A 16,980-nucleotide genomic window follows, 5' to 3' on the forward strand; every position below is an offset into this window, starting at 1 on the left:
GCCAGATCCACACCAAGCAGGATATGACACTTTGAAAACAGTTTGAAAACTGCATATGGAGTGTGTCTTGGGCCCCAACAATTGTCATTGTGGTGTAATGTTCTAAACCGTTTTAAAGCAGTAGTGTAGATCCTGCCTAATTGTGCTATTGACGGGGGTGGGTAAAAAGGCATGCAGGATAAGGATTCCCTATTTGTTGGCCCCTGGAAATTGTATTTAGCAATCCTAGCTTCTGGTACACACTAAACATTTCTCAGATACTCTTTATTTGTTTAATTTCTAACCTGCCTTCTGATCCAGAAGGGGATCCCCAAGGCAGCTTACACAGAGTACACTATGATAATACTAGCCACAGCTAGGCCTACCCATAGGCAGAGTGAGGCAGCTATGTCATGCACCAGATCTGAGGTTTCATGAAAGGTCAGCCAAGTTGTTAGCTATTTTTTACTGTTAGGGATGCTATTTGCTGCTTGCTTCAAAATGTCCTGCACTGGCTCTGATATTGGGACATGGCTTACTACTGGGACAGCATATCCATCCTCCTATATTACAAGACTTTTTTTTTTATTGTCCAAGGACAGAGAGGGAAGACACAGGCACAACAGCTGTTCTGTTGCCTGTTAAGCCAATCTTCATAAACATCCCCTCTCTCTTTCTCAACCACTGTAGAAAGGCAAAACCAAATCTGACTTCCTCACTCTTCATGGGGGTAAATTAGTCTAATAAAAGAATCCCTGACGTAGCAGGGAGAAATTTACACTTACGTTTTCTTTGATTCATGGGCTAGTGTTCCAGAAGAAGAGCAAAAGGGCGTCTATAGAATACCGTATTTCTTCGATTGTAAGAGGCACACTAATTTCAGTACCACCAACAGAAAAAAAAGCTTTGATTCTAAGAATAATAATCACACCCGTGATTCTAAGACACATCCCATTTTTAGAGATGTTTATATGGGGAAAAAGTGTGTCTTAGAATCGAAGAAATACAGTACGCTCCAGGTTATTAGAAATTAAGTGTGTTGGGCTACTGGTAGCAACATTACTTCTTCAGATTTTTTTTTTAATGGAAGTAGACCTTCAATTTTACCTTGGTGAGATAGACAGTGGGAATGTGTTAAGGAAGTCTACACATGATCAAGAAAACTGCTCCAGAGGTAGGAATGAAGTGGTTCCTTCATCACAGAAAGCACTTCCGGCTGGACATCAGGAAAAACTTCCTGACTGTTAGAGCAGTGCGACAATGGAATCAGCTACCTAGGGAGGTTGTGGGCTCTCCCACACTAGAGGCCTTCAAGAGGCAGCTGGACAAGCATCTGTCAGGGATGCTTTAGGGTGGATTCCTGCATTGAGCAGGGGGTTGGACTCGATGGCCTTGTAGGCCCCTTCCAACTCTGCTATTCTATGATTCTATGATTCTGTAGCATCGCACTGAAGTCATCCATGGCGGGGGGGGGGGGGGGAGTCATTTAGGCCTTTCTCAGGTATGTTTAGGAATTGTTACAAACTGTCTAGGAAGTCCTGGCCCAAAGCATCAGTAGGAGGCTACTCCAATGAATGCTCTAAGCACATGATACTAGGCAAGTAAAGCCAGAGATCTGATCGTCCCGAGAATGAGTCACTGCTTTTTTGGACACCTTTCAAGGCTGTTTTTCCTAACTGGCTGAAAAATGGAAAACTGACATACTCTTATGTTTCCATTTGGTTTCAAGTGTCAGACAGATAGGAAGTCCCGCACACAATGACTTGATTTTTGATGCTTGCAGGTTCCCCTGTGGATATTTGTTAGCATAGCTTGTGGAATGCAGCTTGATTTATCTTCACGAATTTAGCCCCTTTGGCTTTGTTCTAGGGCCAGTTTACATTTATTTATTTTAAAAAATAAGTCACAATACAGCTCCAGAAGCATAAAAACCAACTATTGCAGCAGCAGCAAAAAAATGATGCCTTGCCTGTTGCTTAAAGAGAACAATTTAGGGACCAGGCAAGCCACCCTGGAGAGAGAATTCCACAAGCCCCCTTTCTCTGGCTACCACTTGCCCCATCTCATGGTGGGGGCTCCCAGAAGACAGCCTCCAAAAGTAACCTCAGTGCATGTGCAGAGTGTGATGGGGCAGATGATGCAAGTTCCTGGGTCTCAATAAGTAGCTCAATGTTCAAAAGTGGGCCAAATGCCAATGAAATTATTTACGTAGGCCAAGTATGTTCCCAATAACCAATCCCAGTTAATTGTTACTTATTTAGTATCTTTGGGGTGGGGATGTCTTTCTCTTTTATTGTCTCCTTCCTTATTGTCTCTAGCCATAAGGTTGTCTCTAAGTGCTGTTGAGGTTTCTTAAAAAACTGAAGTGCTGCCTCAATCTGTAGGGCTACTCTTGAAATTGGATGGTTTTAAGCCCTACCTTTGACATAGGAGCACACGTCCTACTTCACTGCCACTTCTGTCAAGATTTCAGGTCCTGCTCGTACAAAAAAATCCAGGTAGGCCAGATGAATTCTACCTAGAGTATCTCTTGTCAGACCAGAACTATCAGGTGACAGCTGAAGTGGCTAGATTTTGCACAGCAACCATCATGTGTTATAGAGACATGATAAATCAACATCCTTGAAGGTTCTACAGATGGGTTTTTCTTGTTTCTTTTACCGGCACTTGTACACTTCAACTTTTAAACTCTCGTTATTAACTGCATCTTATTGTGTAATTGTTGCTATATGCTGGTTATTTACCATAATAAACTGACTTTGACTTCTGAGAGGAACAAACGAGTTAACCCATTCGTACCAATCCATCTCTAAAACAGTGGGGAAATTCTCTGCAATTCCTTTTTCCTATTTTCTTTTTTAAACAAAACCAGCGAAAACTGGGGTTCTCAGGAAGGTTAATGCCGTGACTAATAAAACATTCAATGCTTTTTCTGTGCTTTTGTAGAATTGCAGCATAGACACAGCACTGAGATTAAAAACTTGGTCCTCCTCCAATGAATGAGCTTTGCTTCGTAGAAACAAAAGGAAGTCAACATTTGTAGACGCACCGTGGACATGTTCCATGACCGCTGCAAACTAGATACTACTTTATTGTCTTAGTAGGGTGCTCTGTCTTGTCATTCATAGTAGCAGATAGCAAGTGCAGGTGTGCTCTCTTCACTGATATTGAGTGTTAAAATTCCATGGATGTGAGGATGTGTGGCGCAGAGCGGTAAAGCAGCAGTTTCTGCAGCTGAAACTCTCCCCACGGCCTGAGTTCGATCCCAGCGGAAGCTGGTTTCAGGCAGCCAGCTCGGGTCGACTCATCCTTCCATCCTCCCGAGGTTGGTACCGTCTGCGTGAGGTAATTTAACTCCGCACTTGAGGCATCTGCGGAACGGGCCTTTTGAGGCCAAGCACCCGTAACTATCTTCCCAAAACAGGAGAAGGGTTGATAGGTCAAAGAATACTAAGTCACTAAGAAAGAAAATTAAACAAAAAATGGAAATAAGAAAAAATCTCTTAGCTAAATGTCCTAACGACCGAAATTCAGATCCAACGTACGAAGTTCCTCATGAAGCTTGTGCAGTGGGAAAAGAACTGAGGGAATAGTCAGGAACCCCTGTGGACATGCGCACGGGGACGGTGGGGGAAGGGTGCCCGCCAAACCTCTTTAGCTATAGAGCAGAGCTTTCCAAACTGTGTGTCGCGACATGTTAGTGTGTCAGCTGCAGTGTGTAGGTGTGTCACGCGAACGTAATGAGAAACCTCTGAGTCTATGTGAAATAAGCAATACCAACTTGCATGCGTTTTTACGCAGCAAAGGTGCCGATTAGTATGGTGCACTAGTATATTCCCCTTCCGTCGTATCTGTGTATGCACACCACGGTTGAGGGATCGTACAGGTACTGCGCATGCGCAGTATGCACAATCGGGTCGAAACAGCTGATTCCGCGTCACTTCCGGTGACGCGGCTGCACCTGAAGGGAAGCATTCGAGAAATTCCATGGGTCCAGTTTTTTGATAGAACACCGTCTCAACCGCCGCTCGACAAAATTGGTTCAATGTGAAAAGTCTTGGAAATGTATATTATCTTGCAAATCATATATTTTTAAAACTATAATTGAAAGGTTTTCATGAGATATGTTGTGTCCCCGTACATTTCGTCATTACAATTTATGTATGTGTTTGTATCTCTTATAAGGGGTTAGTTTAACCTTCGGTTTGCTAGTAAAACTGAATTACTGTGTCGCGAAATGATGCATGTCTAAAAAGTATGTCACCAACATGAAAAGTTTGGAAAGCTCTGCTATAGAGTGTTCCTGAACTGGGGCTCCGTGTAGGCACAGAACCCATATGTGTGATGCACAGGGACCACGAAGAACTAGACCTTACAGGTGATGCAGAAGCCACCTGCCTCCATCACCTGTCTTTCTGGTAATGCATAATTAATAGGAAATGATGTCATAGTAGAATGTTTTAAATATGTTTTAATCATGTATGGTATGTTCTTAATCAGTTTTTAATGTGTAATTTAAATCATGTTTTTATACTGTTTGTTTTATACTTTGAATGGTTTTAGTTTTTGTGAACTGCCCAGGGAGCTTCGGCTGTTGGGCGGTATAAAAATGCAATAAATAAGTAAATAAATAATAGTAAATATCATTTTTATCCTTGTTTTGAATAATCCTGGGAACTAGAAGGCAGGGGTAATCACACCATGGATTTTCAACGAAGTAACTAAACAATACGTCATCAACAACAGGGCCATCAAAACACAACCATGATGTAACAAATGCTTCAGTTTATTATCTTCCACATTCGTCTCTTTTCCCCACCTTCTTCTTTCATCAGTATTAAAAAAAAAGAAAAAGCCAAAAACAAAACCCAAACGGGCAACTGTGTAGAGAGCAAAAGCTGGATACTGAATGGGTTCAAAAAGAGCAATAATTATACAAAAAACACTGTGGGGGGAGGAGAAACACCATGCAGACGATTTGGCAGCACGTTTGGCATTGGGTAACCACTTGTAGAAAACGGTCGGGAGGCTCTATTCTGCTTTTTGGTAGGTACGAGTGCAGGTTACGTCGCCCATTGTCAGAGTCTGAAAAGGCAAACAGACACAAATGTACATAAAGTTAACTTATTAAAAAAAGATCTTAGTTAATTATATGAGGTTCAGGGTGCAATCCTATGCAATTATTATTATTATTATTATTATTATTATTACTCGCTTCTCCTTTTGGATCGAGGCGGGGAACAACATTAGTACAGGAATCAACACATCTTAAAAATTCTTGATTTTACATTCATCTGGGTAGGCCTGCCGGAAAAAGATGAAGAGGGAAGAAGATGCGAGGGAGACTGGAGCAGGCAGGCACCATCGGGGCCTGCTTCAGTTGGACACCCCCCCCCCCACAGGGCTAACTGACATCTTCACCCTGTGGGGAAGAAGGAGCTGTTGGTTTGCCCCTCCATTGGGAGATGAGAGGACGGAGCAGGGCCTTCCCACCAGCCTAAACAGTCTCCTTAATTTCTTTTTATTTTCTCCCTCTTCCCTCCCCATCCACTTTTCCTTGTGTGTCACGTCTTTTTTTTAGAACGTAAGCCTGAGGGTAGGGACTGTCTTCTTTATTGATACATTGTAAGCCACTCCGAGAGCCTTTTGGCTGAGGTGCGGGATAAAAATACTCTAAATAAATAAATAAATAAATAAATGGCTAGTCTTCAAAGCTGTCTTAAAATCACAGAGTTAATTTTACAAATCTCCTCCGGCAGGCCGTTCCACAATCCGGGGACAACAGAAGAAAAGGTCCTCTGGGAAGCTGATGTCAGCTTAGTTTTGGCTGACTGAAGTAAGTTCTCCCCAGAGGACTTGAGTGTGTGGGGCGGACTGTATGGGAGAAGGCGATCCTGCAGGTACCCTGGACCCAAACCATGTAGGGCTTTAAAGGTAATGACCAACACTTTGTACTTTGCCCGGAAACTAATTGGCAGCCAGTGGAGTGATTTTAATGGTGGGGTAATATGCTCACCCCTAGAAAGATTTTTTTTTTTTTTTTTTACAGAGAGAGCTTTGGCTATTAGGCGGTATTTGCATTCTCTTCCCCTCCTTATTGTTTTACTAGGATTTTATTAGATTGTAAGCCTATGCGGCAGAGTCTTGCTATTTACTGTTTTACTCTGTACAGCACCATGTACATTGATGGTGCTATATAAATAAATAAATTAATAATAATAATAATAATAATAATAATAATAATAATATAAAAATGAAATAAATAAATAAATAACAGTTCCCAGTATTTCCCAGGCAGCATGGGGGTTATAGGGCTTTTTTCTTTCTAAGCATGCATAGGATTGCACATGATGGGACATTTATGGCAGTCATCAAAACAGCTCTAGTATTTCGTTTCGGCTGTCTAAATTGTTTTAAATTTTGGATATTTACATTTTATGCTGTATTTTTAATGCTGTATTGTACTGTCTTATGAATTGTTGTAATCTGCCCAGAGAGCTTCAGCTATTGGTTGGTATAGAAATGAAAATTATTATTATTATTATTATTATTATTATTATTATTATTATTAGTGCCCTTAGTTGATTACCTCTGCATAAATTTACCTGAGGATGGGGAATAGTACTTAAAAGCTGGTGGGGGCGGACATACTTTGTTTTTAAATGCTGCACGCGTCAGTTGCAACAGGCATCATGTTAGCAGACATCCCTTATTCATTTACAGCATTTTTACCCTGCTCTTCGACGACAACAAAAATGGCCCCCAGAATGGCCTACATAGATTAATAATAACTCAGCCCATTCCTTCAGGCTTACAATCTAAAAAAAAAATGACACCAAACAAAAAGGGATTGGGAGGGATAGGAGAGAAAAAAGCAAAATGTGGGCACTGAGTCTTAGTTTCAAAGTTCTAAGAGGTGTTATTTCTGGCAGGGAAGGGCAAAACAAGTTCCTTCTCTGGACACTGCGTAAGGCTAGGTTGGTCTCCCCCTTGCTGTGATGTTTATCCTAGGAGGGAGGGAGTGCAGCTTCCCAGTGGTTTTTACTTCTCTAGACAATGGATGTCTCGAGACCAGAGTCTGTAGTCCCAGGGAACTGACAGTTGGAGCTTTGCCATCACATGGGAAGGAATGGAGTTGTTCACACAACACACTAACCCACTCTCAGTAGTTAAGTGTGGTTTGTTTTGAACCATGGGTTGATCGTTGAACCGTTGGCCATCGTCTGAATGCAGCCAGGGTGGCTTGTTAACCATGCCGCATGATTTATTTTCTCAAAAAAGCTACCTTGAGACCCCATGATTTGTTTTTGGCTCATTTGGGGTGGTTCAGAAGCCCATTGCATGGTTAACAAACCACCGTGACTGCGTTCAGACAACGCAATAACCCACCCTGCGGAAAACGTGCTGTGTTGTAGAGCCCACTTGTCGATTGACTAGTTACACCGGTCAATTCCATGTCACAGCACAAACTACAGGAGAAATGAAAGAAAAGAATTCAGAATTCTCACTTAATCCGAGAGGCTTGCTCAGTTTCCAGAGACGTTTTGGCACGACTCAGACGGCCCGTTTCTATTAGCGACCGATTTCTTTCCCTAGCAGTTTGCTCCTCAGATTTTTAACTTGCCTGTACAGGCCGCAGGTTTCAATAAACAGAAGTGTACTTTGACCATCTTACCAAAATTAGTTTTCCATCCTTCAGTTCTCGGATGAGGGTGGTCTCCTTTCCGGCCCATTTCTGCACATGGACAAGTTTCCCTCCTTCTAGCGTCACAAGCGACTGCAAAAAGAAACCATCAGGCTCATTAGAGAGCCCCCAAACTTGGGGATTATAACAGCTGAACTGCCCTGCCCCCAGGTCCAATTCACATCAACAGGCCTGTGGGAAAGAAAATGGAGTGAGGGAAGCAGAAGGTGGACCCTTGGCCAGAGAGCCCTCAACAGCCCCCGGCCTCCCCGCCTCCAGTAAGTCTACCTTCTCAGCACCATTGTCACCCGCTACTATTACTCTTCCTTCTTTTCCTCATCATTGATGCCAGTTGCTTACTTGACAACCAGAGAGCCAGTAAGCAAGCAGGCCATGGCATCTCCTGCTCCTCCTTTTCTTCACCACCACCGTCTGGGCCAGAGCGAGTGGCAGTGAGGAAGCAGGTTGCAAGGGTGAAGAAGAGCAGCAACTCCAGGGGACTTAGGTCATAGAATCAGAGAATAGTAGAGTTGGAAGGGGTCTACAAGGCCACTGAGTCCAACCCCCTGCTCAGTGCAGGAATCCACCTTAAAGCATCCCTGACAGATGGTTGTCCAGCTGCCTCTCGAAGGCCTCTAGTGTGGGAGAGCCCACCACCTCCCTAGGTCACTGGTTCCATTGTCGTACTGCTCTAACAGTCAGGAAGTTTTTCCTGATGTCCAGCCGGTGTCGATGGGACCATGCTAGGGCATGGGGCCTTGGCAGGTGCCTGACAATGCCTGCTCTCTCCCAGCAACTGAAGTACTGGGTAAGTCTTTTTTCACCTCCCCAAACATGTTCCTCCTTCCATATGCACACCTTTTGCAACTGCATTAGCAATTGTTTGGGATGTGCAGTTGCATGCTGGAGTCTCAGCCAGTTCCCAGCCGCTCAGCCTAGGCCCATCCGTCCAAAGTGCCAGGCCCTTTCTCTACCGCTGGACCTGTTGCAGGCCACAGAAGTGTCACTCTAGCTGCTTTGTCCTCCAGCCTGCCTGCCAACCAAACTGATGTTGTTTTGAAGGTCAAGTCTGCAGCTTGTCAGCAAGTCACACATACTTTTTCCCTGCAGGGAGCCCATGAGATATTTCCATTAGCCCCTCATTATGTTTTCGACAGGGCCGCCCCCCCCCCCCCACTTAAAAGATATTTTTGGCAGATTAATCACGGGGCTCTTATCGAGGATAAATAAAGTTGCACACAAGCAAGTCTTTACTCTAAGTGACTTTTTGCAGATAAGAAAAGCAGTGAGAGAATTTACAACTTGATTGTCAAAAGTGTCCACTGCAAAGGAAAGACCAGTATTCACTTTTTTTTTGGTCTTGATTGTTCCTTTCTACAGTAACTCACCGGAGCCAAAAGAGATTCAGAAAAATGAAATTAGTATGCCCTCCAATAAAACTGATCCAATCTTGTGGCCCTCGTTTTGGAAAAAAAAAAAAAAGTTTTACAGCACCATCAAAGGTTACCTTTTGCAACACTGAACCATGATGGGAGATTCCTCCAGTGAGTCATGGCTGTACGATGAATGAAACTGGAATTACTGTGATAAGCTTTAAGCTAGTAAAAATAATTATCACAAGGCTTTGATACTGCAGCGGTCATTTCGAATTGCTTAAAAAAAAAAAGACACAGTAGCACAATTTCCTTTTGTGGATCCTAAAGATCAAAGCCACAGCAGTGGAACTGGCTTATCGAAGATCTGATAACAGGGTAACAGAAGGCCGGTTTGATGAATAGGCATCTAATGCTCCAAGTTAACGTTTTGATCAGCGCAAGCCTTTGCATATTTACTCAGAAATAAGAGCTTTATCACACCAGGGTTATACTGTACAATCACTGCGAATTGCGTGCAAAGGACTCTGATGTTTTCCAGCTTAGATTTTGCTTATATTGTAAAGTACTCTGAAGTTTTCCAGTTTATAATCTGCTTTGACTGTGAACTACTCCCATGCATCCTGCTTTAATTGTGCTATAAAGGGAAAAGACCCACCCTATTATGCTACTAGATTTCGAGCAAATCATTTGTTGTTTTCCGAGCAGCCACTGGGGCGTAGGAGCAGGATTTGATATGTTTAAAGTGCAAATTAAACAAATGCTTACATCTGCATAAGCTTTAAAGACAAATACATCAAAATTGGCACAGTAATAGATATTAAGGAGAGCTTTAAGCATACCAAATTTGAATCGGATTGGGTCATCCATTGATTTTTTTTACATTTCCCCCCTTAAACCCTTTGCAAAGGATCTTAGGAGCACTGCCGCCTGGGGTGTGATTTAGCAACAACAACAACAATGCCGACAGCTTAGTGCTGCAGGGGATAATTCGAGGGAAACAGGTACGTGGGATGAAGCTCTAAATCCCACAGAATTCAATGGGGCTTACTCCCAAGAAAGTGTGCAAAAGATCCCAGCTTCAGTCATCAAGCCCAAAAGCAGGGATGGGCAATTCCAGATGTTTTGGACTACAATTCCCATGATCCTTCACCACTGGCTATGCTAGCTAGGGCTGATGGGAGTTGGAGGCTAAAACATCCAGAAGGCTATAAGTTGCCCAGACTTGCCCAAAAGGGAGCTTCTCTGCCTGCATGAGAAGTTGGGCTGTAATATATGAAGGTAGATACAAATCTACTGGTTGATCTCTACATGAGATCTGGCTCCCAATTGTTTAATAATAGCGGGAACAAATGATGTCTCTCCACCACCCTAAATTATACTACTGAAATGAAGAAAGATTGGGGTAACCAGGAGAAAAGTTTTATGTAGAAGGACTGTTGAATTCTATTCAGCTCTGGTACTCAGAGAACAAAACTCTTGGTTCAGATTTTTTAAAAAATAAAATAAAAATTCTGAACATGCATCTTTTGCACCAGACTCCAGTTGATAGATATCAATGTTCTGGAACTGCTACCTTGACGTGTCTGTCATCTGCTGTGATCTCATCAAATTGTTCTCCCAGTTTGAAGATGATCTCTGTGCTCTTGAACGCGCTCTGGGTCTTGATGGTGAACTTGTCAGAGTCAACCTCGATAATGGTGGTGGGTTTGGTCATGTTTGCGATCTGCCTTGTGGCAAAGCCCACCTCTGCAGGAAAAGACAAGGAGGCCCCAAAATTAAAATCCTCAAGTAATAAGGAGCCTAAACATCTTGGACTACTCAGTCAGGGACAAATCATTAACTGTTGCAAACTAATAGTGAGTCTGTCAGGATCTGCTTACTCCACCTGAAGATTGGGGTCAAAGATCCTTTTCCAAAGTTCTCCAGAAGTTTTTGAGAAGATCTAGGAACAGTTGCACTAGTGCAAAGTGGCTTTGGAGTGTGGAACCTGCACCACCCCCACCCCAGATGCTGTTGGACTCCAACTTCTGTCACCATAATCCTAGGTTCTACAGGCTAGTGCTGGTGGAAGTTGGAGTCCAACAATATCTGGAGGGATGCATGTTCTCCAACTCTACTCCAACTCTTACTGTTCCTACACATGAACAGTAGCCTCTTCTTCCACTCTGCTACCTTGTGCCCCTTTTGCTGATCTCCGACCTCACAAATTACCTAGAACCTGGTTCACACAACATGACAAACCAGAGTATGGGTTGAGTGTGAATTCTCATTAAATTATGGGTTGTTGTTGAATTGTGGATTACTGTGTGGTGTGATCCCAGTCATGCTAACAAATCACAATTTGTTAACCACGAGCAACCCATAGTTCACAACCCAACAACAAACCATGGTTCTATTCATGGGTTGTTTGTGGTCAACAAGACATGGTTTGTTAGCACATCTAGATTTGCACATTACAACCACAACCCACACTCAGCCTGTACTCAGGATTGTCACGTTGGGTGAACCTAACCCAGCCAATGTGTGATACAAGGGTAACCAAAGCAAAATGTCTGTCTGTCCGTAAATTCTAAAGAGAAAGGGGGAAATATTCTAAATACTGAACCGCCATTACAAAGAGGGTGCCTTTTCAGACAACCATCCCACACCTCAAAGCTGAAGGGAAAATGTGTGTTTTTAAAGTAAACATTGAATTTTATGTTTCTACAAGAAGCAGTTGTTGCTAGTTTGCTTCTATGGCCAGGCTGCCTTGAGAAAGAGGTACAACGTTACAAGGAATTGTGCAACTATGCGGGGTAATCGATTGTTTAGAAACGTACGGAGCCTTCCTTATGCCAAACCAGAAACACCAACAAACGCTTCAGAACACACAACTACTACAATTAAACTACTGAATACAACCCATGCAGGATAATCATAGAATAGTAGAGTTGGAAGGGGCCTATAAGGCCATGGAGTCCAACCCTCTGCTCGATGCAGGAATTATTTATACAGTTGGAAGGGGCCTATAAGGCCATGGAGTCCAACCCCCTGCTCGATGCAGGAATCCACCTTAAAGCATCCCTGACAGATGGTTGTCCAGCTGCCTCTTGAATGCCTCTAGTGTGGGAGAGCCCACTACCTCCCTAGGTAACAGGTCTTCTATACATCCCCCCCACCCTCAAAGTATACACACATGTATCATATCGAAAATAAGGGGAGCATTGCCAATGTTAAATAGTAGCCAGCCAGCAGACTTTAGATGTTTATCGCCAGGCTTTACATTATTAAAATACTTGAGAAGGCATTTCAAGAAAACTTTAGCTTTTAGGCAGCTGATGGTCTTTTGGGGGAAAGAATGGAAGGATGCATGTATATAGAGAAGAAGAACCTTGATTATTTAATGGTAGCATCCGATGTTCTACGAAACAGGATATTGCCAGATTCTCATACCTTTGTCAATGTATTATTTCTTTAAAAATACAAAGTTACCTATTCAGGAATTAAGAACATAGCACCATTCATTCTGACATCAAGTATGCAGATTTTCGTTGTTGGATTATTATTTTTTGCGTGGGGGGGGGATGATTGTTCATTCACTTTTCGGCATTGTATATTTAGATCTTATTCCATATTCTTATTCCAGGATTGCATGCACTCAAAACCTTGTTTGGTGATTTAGGATGCAATCCAGTGCATGTTTAGAAAGAAAAGGTTCTACAGCTCCCAGTATGAGCCATCCAGCATGGCCTGAAAAGGTTGGCATGATCCAGCAATCCTCTTTGCCTCTGCTTTCAAAACACCTTCCTGCTCTCCCCCTCAAATCTCCCCATTTGAGAAAATCTCTCCCCGCTCTCCACCAGTATATGGCTGGCCCGGTCAGTTCTGGCTCTCAGAGGTCTTAAAGACCCCCGTCGTTTCAAATTGCTGTTTAGCAGAAATGGGGCAGTTTGGGATTTTAAAGTTATTTTCTGCTGGTTTTAATGTGTGTGTTTTAAATGGTTGGACCCATTTTAGGAATCACTTAGCTGGATTTCTTTTCATTTTCATTAGTTACTGCTTTAAAACTTTGATCATATTGCAATTGTGGCCTGAAAGCTTTTCAGATAGATCAGAAGCAAAGTTTCGCTCATCGTAATCAAGGCAGAGTCAAGCTGAAGGTGGAGTTTGGGAAAATTCTTCAGTAGTGCCCAAGATGGGGAAAGTTGGGCCTCCTCAAATAGTCCTGGGAGAGAACTGGAACGATGGCTTTGCCTGGTACGGAGACACTCGATAGTGAGGCCTGAAAAGAGGTCTGGGTGTTTGCATATGATAAGCTGCAGGTAAGAGCTCTCCAAGCATGATGTATGAGTTCAGGGCTCCTCTTGAACCTAATGTAGTGGGGCGAGGCTTTCTTGAGACTTGCATTCCTCTTGAGCGGTGGATCCACCCACATTTTGCTTGTCATCTAATTGATATTTTATCTCTGTTGGACAGAAAAATGACTGCCTAGGGTACAGGTGTTGCAGGAAGTAGATCTCCAGATATTTTGGACTTCAATTCCCAACACTCCTGACCATTGGTCATGCTGGCAGAGGCTTCTGGGACTTGAAGTCCAAAACACCCCAAGATCTATCTTTCGTCCACTCTTGGCCTATGGGAAGCGGTCGCTCCTTTGAGCCAACACCCAACTACAGAGAAACACTGGGCACTCAAAGTTCCAGGAAAGGTCGCACCCTGTGGCCAGCTCCCCCCTTGCTGTTTTTTAGTGAGGTGTAGTGGCTATAGAGCAGCCTTCCCCAACCCGGCACACTCCAGATGATTTTGGACTACAGCTTCCATCATCCTCAGTCAGCATGCTGGCTGAGAATGATGTGAGTTGGGATCCAAAGTCATCTGGAAGGTGTTGGGCTGGGTTCACGAGCCAGACAAGGGCTGGCGAGATTCAGGTTCAACTTCCCACGCAGTCATGAACCTCACTGGGTGACCTCTGACCAGTCCCTCAGCCAAACCTCCCTTGCAGGGTCATTGTGAAGATAAAATGAGACAGTGGGAAGGAGAGAGAACTGAAAAAGTTATTCTATTTATACTTCTCCTTTTTCGTCCTGCAAGGAACCCAACCCTGCAATGGAACTCCTCTCCATTTCATCCTCTTTGATCAAAGGATGCCACTTGGAGGAAAAATAGAGCAACAGATAAAGTTAAGTTTTAAAAGGAAGGTGACTTTGATGGGATGGCTGGCTGATAGTAGGCTGTGGTTGGGACTGGGCTCCCCACCTCCCCGAGACAAGAACTGCCAGCAAATCTCACTGGTTGGGAGTGGGCAGGTGAGCCTCATTCATGGCACTCTTGCTTTGAGTACCGGAATCACATGACTGTACTTTGGGACCGGCGAAGCTCTATGATGAAACCTGCACAGAACTTTGTTATGCAGGGACCACAGCTTGGTGGTAGAGCACCTGCTTTGCATGCCGAAGGTCCCAAGTTCAATCCCCAGCGTTTCTAGCTTAAAAGGATTCTGGGTGGCAAGGGATGGGAAACGCATCTGCTCGAATGCGCTGAAACGTCAATAGTGGGCTCAACAGACCAACTGTCTGAACTGGTGTAAGGTCAATTCCTATGTTCCTAAGCTGTCACAATGCCATCTAGTGTGACCTTCAAGCATGGGTGCGCTTCTGAAGGAGAAGCACAGACAGAGAAACACGACTGCCTTAAAGCAGACATTATCAACTCAAAACAGATCACAGGAACCATGTGCAAAATGGCATCGGGGAAGCACATGGTGCTTTAGCATTCATGCACAGGATGCTGCCTTATACGGAATCAGAACTTTGGTCCACCTACTCCAGTATTTTTGACAATGACTGGAAGTGACTCTCTAGGGTTTCAGGTGCAAGGAATTGAACCTGGGATCCTCTGCATGAAAAACATGTGCTGTACTCATGAACCTTGGTTCCTCCCCTAGATGTGTATGCACATGTAACCACCCATAAACACTATCCTAGCAGAGCCAGGGCTCACATGGCACTGATCTGCCACCCCCTACGGACTTTCCTGCTCCCTCTGAGGTTAATTCCCCCCCCCCCCACTGCCCAGAAATAATATATTTGCGAAGTATTTGGGGGGTCGATTGGTTTCGAAATGGAAATTAAGACCCATTTGCTTTACAAAAGACCTGCTCCTGATGGGGAGGGAAATGGCTAGATCTGGTTTGTTGATATGGATCAGCAATGTTGCCTGAGGTCTTGCATGGTCCTTGGGCACGTGCCTATGAGGATTGTCATGATGAGTACCTGCACTTCAAAGTTTACTAAGAAACCACTGCTCTTAAATTGAACTTCTAGAGAATCCAAGCAAGGGGCAAACCCGTGGAGACGCCCCGCCCCCCCCAGCAAATAAACAAGTAAGGGCATAGGTGGAATATCTGGAGCTGTGCAGGGCACTGTTGTAAAAAGCAGGAGGTAAAAATGGAGCAGACATCAAATATATAGAAATAGGTGTCCTGGCCAAGTCTCTATCCTATATGCAGCAATCCTCTACCCAACCTGGAAGCAAAGGCCTAATACTTATCAGTGCCATTCAGACAATGCACTAAACTACGATGGTTAAGTGTTTCGAGCAAAACACTATGTCTTAGTGTGTCATGTGAACCAGGACTTAAGTGTCATGGTTCCTAATCATGCTTTAACCATGCTCAATAACCATTTGCTGCAAAAGGGTTAGTGGCCTAACCATGACTGAACATGTTTTCTGAATAGGCCCATAGTAAGGCTTACTTCTAAGTAGGTAAACATAGCATGCACAGGTTCACATTGTTAACGAGCTATTGCTCCAATACTCAACAAACGAGAGGTGGGAGGAAACAGTGGGATTTCTATCTGCCTACCAGGGGTGGGCAACCGTGTCTCTCCAGGTGTTTTGGCCTACAACTCCATCATCCCTCCACTATCAGTGACACCTGGTACTCATTGAGGCTGAGATCAGGGCTGAAACTCAATATTCTAGTGAGATTGTTGGAGGCATGCAGGAGAACTTCATGCCTGACACTTGACAGCTGCATGCCATGCTTTGCAGCAAATATACCCGGTTGCTGTGGGGGATTTCTCTGCCACAAGTGGGCGGGCAGAGGTAGAGGGTCGCTGCCCTATTCACCCCCAATATAGAGCTTCCTCTGCTCACCATTGGTGATGAGGCGTGGTGCTGATGGGTGTTGTGGATCTCCAGATGTTTTGGCATACAAGTTACCCAACACACACACAGTGGGCCGGGCCCTATGTAGCACTTAATGTCAGGACCACCCAGAGGGATTTGGGGGGGGGGTCCCTGTCACCCACACAAGCTTGTCAGGGCACCCTGTTGTGCAGGGGCCTGAGCCCTTTGCCTCCCCCCCGTCCAAGGGCAGGCCTGCTTAATTAGGGTGACTGTATGAAAAGGAGGACAGGGCTCCTGTATCTTTTAACTGTTGTTTTTAAATGGATACTGTTGTTTTTAAATTTTGTATACTTTTAATGTTTACTGTTTTTAACTTTTGTAAACCGCTCAGAGAGCTTCGGCTATGGGGCGGTATATAAATGTAACAAATAAATAAATATAAATAAATAAACAGTTGTATTGAAAAGGGGATTTCTGCAGGTGTCATTTGTATATATGGAGAACCTGGTGAAATTTCCTCTTCATCACAACAGTTAAAGCTGCAGGTGCCCTGCCCTCTTTTAAATCTGGTCACTCAAGTATAGCTCCTGCACTTTTAACTGTTGTGATGAAGAGGGAATTTCTACCAGGTGCTGCAGGCCTACAAATGACACCTGCTGAAATTCCCTTTTCTATGCAACTGTTAAAGATACAGGAGCCCTGTCCTCCTTTTCATATGGTCACCCTAGCTTAATGCCAAGCCTCTGCAGCATGAGCCAAAAGGGTGGCGATTTGGCTTACTCCAGCCAGGGTCAGCTCGCCCCACCCAGAGAGAGCCAGAGCGGAAGCAGC

At 44.0% G+C, this 16,980-nt stretch overlaps 1 protein-coding gene across 1 annotated transcript in view; it reads right to left on the minus strand.

Moving 5' to 3' along the window:
• Positions 1 to 4,853: 4,853 nt before the first annotated feature.
• The window catches only part of FABP3 (fatty acid binding protein 3), a 414,574-nt gene continuing 402,447 nt past the window's right edge, over positions 4,854 to 16,980 (minus strand). The window contains exons 3-5 of the mRNA XM_063140770.1: positions 10,613 to 10,785; positions 7,655 to 7,756; positions 4,854 to 5,064 (exon numbers count right to left, since the gene is read on the minus strand). Of these exons, the coding sequence (XP_062996840.1) occupies positions 5,011 to 5,064; positions 7,655 to 7,756; positions 10,613 to 10,785 (329 nt within the window). The 3' untranslated portion in view covers positions 4,854 to 5,010. The remainder of the gene's footprint in view (positions 5,065 to 7,654; positions 7,757 to 10,612; positions 10,786 to 16,980) is intronic.

The sequence above is a fragment of the Elgaria multicarinata genome, chromosome 13 (genome assembly GCF_023053635.1).
Source record: "Elgaria multicarinata webbii isolate HBS135686 ecotype San Diego chromosome 13, rElgMul1.1.pri, whole genome shotgun sequence".
NCBI lineage: Eukaryota > Metazoa > Chordata > Lepidosauria > Squamata > Anguidae > Elgaria > Elgaria multicarinata.